A 6000-nucleotide genomic window follows, 5' to 3' on the forward strand; every position below is an offset into this window, starting at 1 on the left:
TCCATCCTTCAAAATAAATCTTCTTTTAATTTTAATAATTGATATGGTGTGACAGACTAATTTAGGGTGTCTGTTCTACATCACAGCACACGACCCGCTCACATCATGTAACAGGATCTCACTGATTGAGTTGCAGTGTGAATGGATCTGACTGAACTGCCTTCACTAGTGTGTCTCGCGCTACCCAATCAGAGCTCTGTGCGCGTCCCCGGTCACTTGAGGAACTGTTGCGTTGGAGACAACCAACACTTTTAAACCCAAACAATTTGGAGTTATTCGGATAGTTCCACCGATGGTAACGCTGTTGTAGTTCAGCAGTACCGTGAGTGACCATGAAGCGGTCCGTCCAGTCCGCATCTCCGGCTGTGGCTGTGGGATCTAAAGGCTGGAGGGACGCGACTGTCCGCTCGATTCTGCGCGCCGCGGATCTGACGCGTCAAACTCGCGTAGATCAACTGCACTCTTCTACACGCTACCGCAGCCACAGCGTTGGGACATTTGCCCACAGACTTCCTCAGTTAACAGCTTGCAGTGACGAGAAGGACCACAGTGAGAGTGACTCGGAAAAGAAAGATGAATTCCGACCTAAATCCACTGGAAGTATGGTAAAGTAGCTCAGAAGTAGCCATAAAAGCGTTTTTGAACAATATCAATTTACAAACTCAAGTATGAAACAATAATCTGCATATGAATATACATAAATAACATGTAATTATCTCCTCGGTCGTCTAGCTAGCCTACCTTTCATTTTGTTATATGCATAAACGGACAGTTTAGGTTTTTGATTGGCCAATACAGCGTTGCGCCGTCCCATGACGTTTTCACCATATTGTTGCGGATTGTCATTTTTTTTTGTATATGAACGTTATGTTATTATGACTCTGAATATCTTACATTTCATACATTTTCGTGATAAAACAACATTAATTAAAGTTTGTATCCGTAACATGTTTATATAGAGTAGGCTAAAAAGTTACTCCCATTGGCTATTTATAGTGAATACAACTTTGTGGCCCTCTGAATTTATAAACGCAGATTTCCTGTTTTTATAGTTACTTTATAGGTCATAGTGACGGAAAATATAAGATGGACAGAAAATAGACTAATATTCCAATGCTTTTGCGTTCTTTCGCAAAACGTTCGCGTTCTCCTAAGAAACGCAAATGTTTCGCTAACGGACGCAAAGTTTATCGTGGGAATGCTAAAGCATTAACTTATATTATTTTTATTTCATCCGATATTTTTCCACAAACATCATATATTCTTTTCCATCATCATGTTGATTTTAAGGTGATATTATATAGTTTTTAGGGGATATTATGTAGGTGATACATCCATCTATGGGTGATACCGACCATTAGCCAATCTACACTGGATTATTGACCACTAAGAAACCAATTTCAATCAAGCACTAGTATATTTTAAAATATATTACAATAGAAAAGTTATTTTAAATTGTAATAATATTTCACAATATTACCGTTTTAGGTAACACTTTATTTTAGTGTCCTTTACATATTACATATAATTACTATAGTAATTACTATAAATTATGCATAATTACAAGCAACTATCCGCAAACCACACCCTTGTCCTAACCCTATAGAAAGTACATGTAGTTACCTATATTATTACTCAGTACTTAATTATATAATTACTATAACACGGGCACCTTAAAATAAAGCACAATCCTGTTTTTACTGTATTATTGATCAAATAAATGCAGCCTTGCTGAGCAAAAGAGAAAAAAAAAATCTTAGTATGACCTCAGACTTATGAAAGGTAGTGTATGAAAACACTAGAATTATGCATTTGCATACGCAAATTAACTCTGAAGGTAAATTAACTGTACATGTTCAGTAGAATTCTATTACAAATCCCAACATTGCACGTGATAATTACAGCTTTGTTTTTCTTTGATAGCTCACTTCCAGAATCATTAGTGGCCCCTTTCCCCCGCCGGTCCTGCGTGATCAGAGTGCGGTGGTCAGCGCAGGTATGGTGTGTGAATATATGCGGGGTGTGAGAGAGGTGGAGGGTCACCTGCGCAGACAAGCAGGCAGGGTCACGCAGGAGGACACCAGGGTGGAGCATCAAAGGGAACGACTGGAGAAACTACTCCGCAGTCTGAGGAAAGCATTGCTGGTCAATCAGCAAAGTGCTGATGGCAGGACATTTCGACCAGCCACGACAGAGACCGTGAGTAGCCACAATATAATGAACTCCACCACAAGGAGTCAAAGAGATACAAATGTGAATCTTCAAAATGTATTGAATATCATCGTTGTGAGTAAAGAAAAATAAAGAGTGCAAAATCATGGCTTCCACTAAATGTTTTGTCAAGATACGGGATGGAGCCGATGATCTTCTACACGATGAACGAAGGGTCCTGAATGTGCTGAAAGAAGAACTGGAGAGCATGTTGAGGAAGACTTTAACTCAACAAAAGGTGAAAAATAGGCCTTGCTGGATATTTAAGATATGTCGGATGCCTAATTGTTTTCACACAAAATGCATGAAGTTGAACTTGCATGTTCAGAATTAAATCATTCCATCAAGACTGGAAAAAAAAAAGAACATGGTGAATTGTTGTTGTTTTTTTACTTTGAGGTTTTGGCTGAGAGCAGTAAGCAGTTGTTGGATTGTGCCTTTGAGAGATCCAGAGTAATAGATCTGCTTCCCCAGCATGGCTCACTCTCAGCGGGTGTGAAAACCTATCCTTCACCCCTCTCACAGAAACCTGACCCCACCGGACCGTTCACCCCAGGTACACTTATATTTAAGTCTCTCACCCTTCCTTTTTGTCCAAATTATAAGCTAACAACTGTTGGTATCTAATCTTTCTCTGTCTGTCTCTTACCATCATCGTTAAGAGTGCAAACAGGCTTTGGATTCTTCATCAACAGTACTACGTGAATCTCAGCAGCTCAGAAAGAACATTTCACAAGTCATGAGGGATGTCATCAAAAAGCAAACAGATATGCACCAATCAGCCAGCGAAGCCCTGCAGAAGAAAATCACTGAAACTATCAGCCTGGAGGTGTGTGATTACAGTGCAGAGAGGAAAGGAATACTTGGGATTATCTAATTCTAAGTACTTTCAGATAGAATTCTGTAGAATTAATTTGAATAAGGTAAAATCAATGAAGATATGCACTACAGTTCGAAAGTTTAATCTTTTGAAAGTAATTAATACTTTGATGCATTAAATTGATCAAAAGTGACAGTAAATACATTTATATCACATAAGACTTCCATTTCAATGCTCTTATTTTGAACTGGAAAAAAATTTTTAATGGAACTTTCCAAATTACAGGCACTGAAATCCCATGGAAATTTGCATAACTTTATCTGGAAATGGAAGAAAAATACCCTTCCAAAGTGTTGTGATGACATTACAAACATAATAAATTTGCTCTGCTTCTATTTTGTACTTGAGGAGTTAAAGACCCACTCCGATGAAAATAATGTTTTTCTAGGTGTTAACATGTTCTTGTGGCATTTTTCTGTTGTTAGAGGACATACCTTGAGAAAAATAAGCTCAAAGTTGTATTTCTGAGTATTTCTACATTCAAATGGCTGTGAATCAGTAGCAGACGCTAAAATGCCGGCTAAAATAGACTGGAGTTGTGACGTAGTAACTCCACTGGGCGTCTCCACACGCGTCGTCTTGGAGTGAAATAATGATCGGTGATCGGTGATAACTTTGATTAACTTCGGATTATAATAATTAACGTGTATATAATACTGTTGCCCCACCGGTATTGGGGTGTAAGCTAGCGGGAGAGACAGAGCTCTCAGCAACGGGCAGGGGGAGGGGCGTCTCCGTGCCAACGGCTCCGCCCACAACGCAGAGGCGAATTGCTAATGAGCTACTGCCGCTCTGCTGAAGCGAAGTCCCAGAAGACGGCACAGGTTTTGTGATTTTGGCTAAAAATGGCATAATCATAATTTAAAGACCACTGGGAATGTTTAAAAATAGCTCAAAATATGATCGGAGTGGGACTTTAAACGTGACTTGATTTAAGGTAATTAAAGTTGCTTAGTGTATTCAGGTATGCATACTTTTTCTTCTTCCTCATCAGCAACATCTGACACTGAGCTCCGCTGCCACGAGACAGGCCATTTACCGCAAACAGAGACAGATGCAGTGTGCTGGCTACAGTCTTGGCAGAGCTATGGTATGTTATTTATAGTGTCACATATTGATATTGTAAAAACTATTTTAACACACCCATAACCATGTATAGCCTAACAGTTCACTAAATGAACCGCTAAATATCCTACATTCTGCATAACATGTTGACTTTTTCCACTCACTGGTTGTTAAAGCAGAATTCCTTGCCTCCCTGCAGGGCCCGGTTTGCAGTGCTGATCTCTTTTGTCGTGAGAGATTAAGCAGGCCTATGACTCAGCTGTATGGGCGGCATTCAAGTGTTGGGCTGCCGGAATCCGACCTCCTGACATGGGTCAGCTTTTTTGTAATCTGACATTCCTAACATTCCTTTATGATCTGTCAATCATAAAGGGTAATACTTCCTAGTCTTTGGTTCTGTAACATTTGGAGAAAGCAGGCTGGGGGCGAGGATCTAAGCGCAGTGAGAACATTTAATAAACAAACTAATCCAAAACTGGGAAACACAGGGAGCGCAGAGAGCATAAACTAGACTAGACTAGACTAATCAAGGGGAAAAACTACAAAGAACTACAACATGGCACTCAAGACAGGAAATATAGCCTAACAAAAGTCCCAAAATAAGTAATAAATTCAGGGAGTATTTAACAGGTTCCTAACCTGATTGCATGGATTGTACTTATTTTAAAATGATTTTCAGAATATATTTTTGAATATGCAGTTTTATTACGGCAAAATACATTAAAAAAAAAAAAAAGTTATGACAGTGTGATTGATTATAATTCAATTTAATAATAATGTAGAGCACAAACAGTACATCATATATATATTTTTTTAAATGTAAATATATATATAGATTTGGGGACAGTAAGATTTCTTTTTGTTTTTGAAAGAAGTTTCTTATGCTCACCATGACTGCATTTATTTGACAAAAAAACAAAACAGGAAAAAAACAGTAATATTGGGAAATATTATTACAATTTTTTTTTTTTACAGTTTTAAAATAACTATTTATTCCTGTGATGTCAAAGCTGTATTTTCAGCGTCATTACTCCAGTCTTCAGTGTCACATGATCCTTCAGAAATCACTCTGAAATGATTTGCTGCTCAAGAAACACTTTTATTATTATCAATGCTGAAAACAGTTGAGCTGCTTAACATTTTTGTGGAAACCGTAACTTTTGTTTTTCAGCATTCTTTGATGAATAAAAGTTCAAATCAGCATTTATTTAAAATAGAAATCTTTTGTAACATTATAAACTGTCATTTTCCAAAATAAAAACTCTTACTGAGCCCAAACTTTTAAACAGTAGTGTAGGTTGATAGTCTAAATTAAAGACATTTACAATTACAATGAGTGCTCTGTTAACACATACATTTCCCTTGTACTCTCAGGGCGGTACTATGCTCCGGAAACATCTGGAATCCTCAGGGAAAGAGATTGCAGAGCTACAGTTTGCCCATCAGCAGCTGGAGGATGACATGTATGGAAAGCGTGCCGCTGGCAGCGTGGACTCTGCTGTTGTCAGGCTGCGGCGTAGACTCGTACGTCCACAGTCTGTCCGGCCTGTAACCAGTTAAAACTCTAACAGCAATTTTAACATAAAGATAGTGCTTCACTTTCTAAAGGTAGAAATCTGGGGTCTTTCTATATATTTGACAAAGTTACCATGTGGTGTTTTCAAAATGAGTGTATGGTGATTTCTGTGTCAATTGAAAAAAAACGGATTTTTGATCATAATAGTTAGGAAATATAAATGCAAAATGTACGGTGGCCCAGTAGTGCACAACACAACGAAATTTAAAAAGCAAACATAAGGCCCATGAACCCCCTAGTGGTCGGGATCATTTCCGTTGTGTTGTGA

General features: G+C 38.4%; 1 protein-coding gene across 1 annotated transcript; it reads left to right on the forward strand.

Moving 5' to 3' along the window:
- Positions 1-278: 278 nt before the first annotated feature.
- Positions 279-5729, forward strand: tektl1 (tektin like 1). The gene is made up of 8 exons (XM_056270802.1): positions 279-605; positions 1924-2199; positions 2345-2449; positions 2611-2767; positions 2874-3040; positions 4086-4181; positions 4356-4469; positions 5531-5729. Exons 1-8 carry the CDS (start codon positions 333-335, stop codon positions 5714-5716), a joined length of 1374 nt encoding a protein of 457 aa, XP_056126777.1. The 5' UTR covers positions 279-332; the 3' UTR covers positions 5717-5729.
- Positions 5730-6000: the final 271 nt, after the last annotated feature.

Source organism: Rhinichthys klamathensis, unplaced genomic scaffold (genome assembly GCF_029890125.1).
Source record: "Rhinichthys klamathensis goyatoka isolate OS25496 unplaced genomic scaffold, OSU_Roscu_1.1 h1tg000308l_1, whole genome shotgun sequence".
Lineage (NCBI taxonomy): Eukaryota > Metazoa > Chordata > Actinopteri > Cypriniformes > Leuciscidae > Rhinichthys > Rhinichthys klamathensis.

Coding starts and splice junctions, on each gene's coding strand:
- tektl1 (XM_056270802.1), top strand. CDS start 333: ATGAAGCGGTCCGTCCAGTCCGCATCTCCGGCTGTGGCTGTGGGATCT. Junction 2,200..2,344: donor GACCAGCCACGACAGAGACC/GTGAGTAGCCAC, acceptor TGTTTTGTCAAG/ATACGGGATGGAGCCGATGA. Junction 2,768..2,873: donor CACCGGACCGTTCACCCCAG/GTACACTTATAT, acceptor ATCATCGTTAAG/AGTGCAAACAGGCTTTGGAT.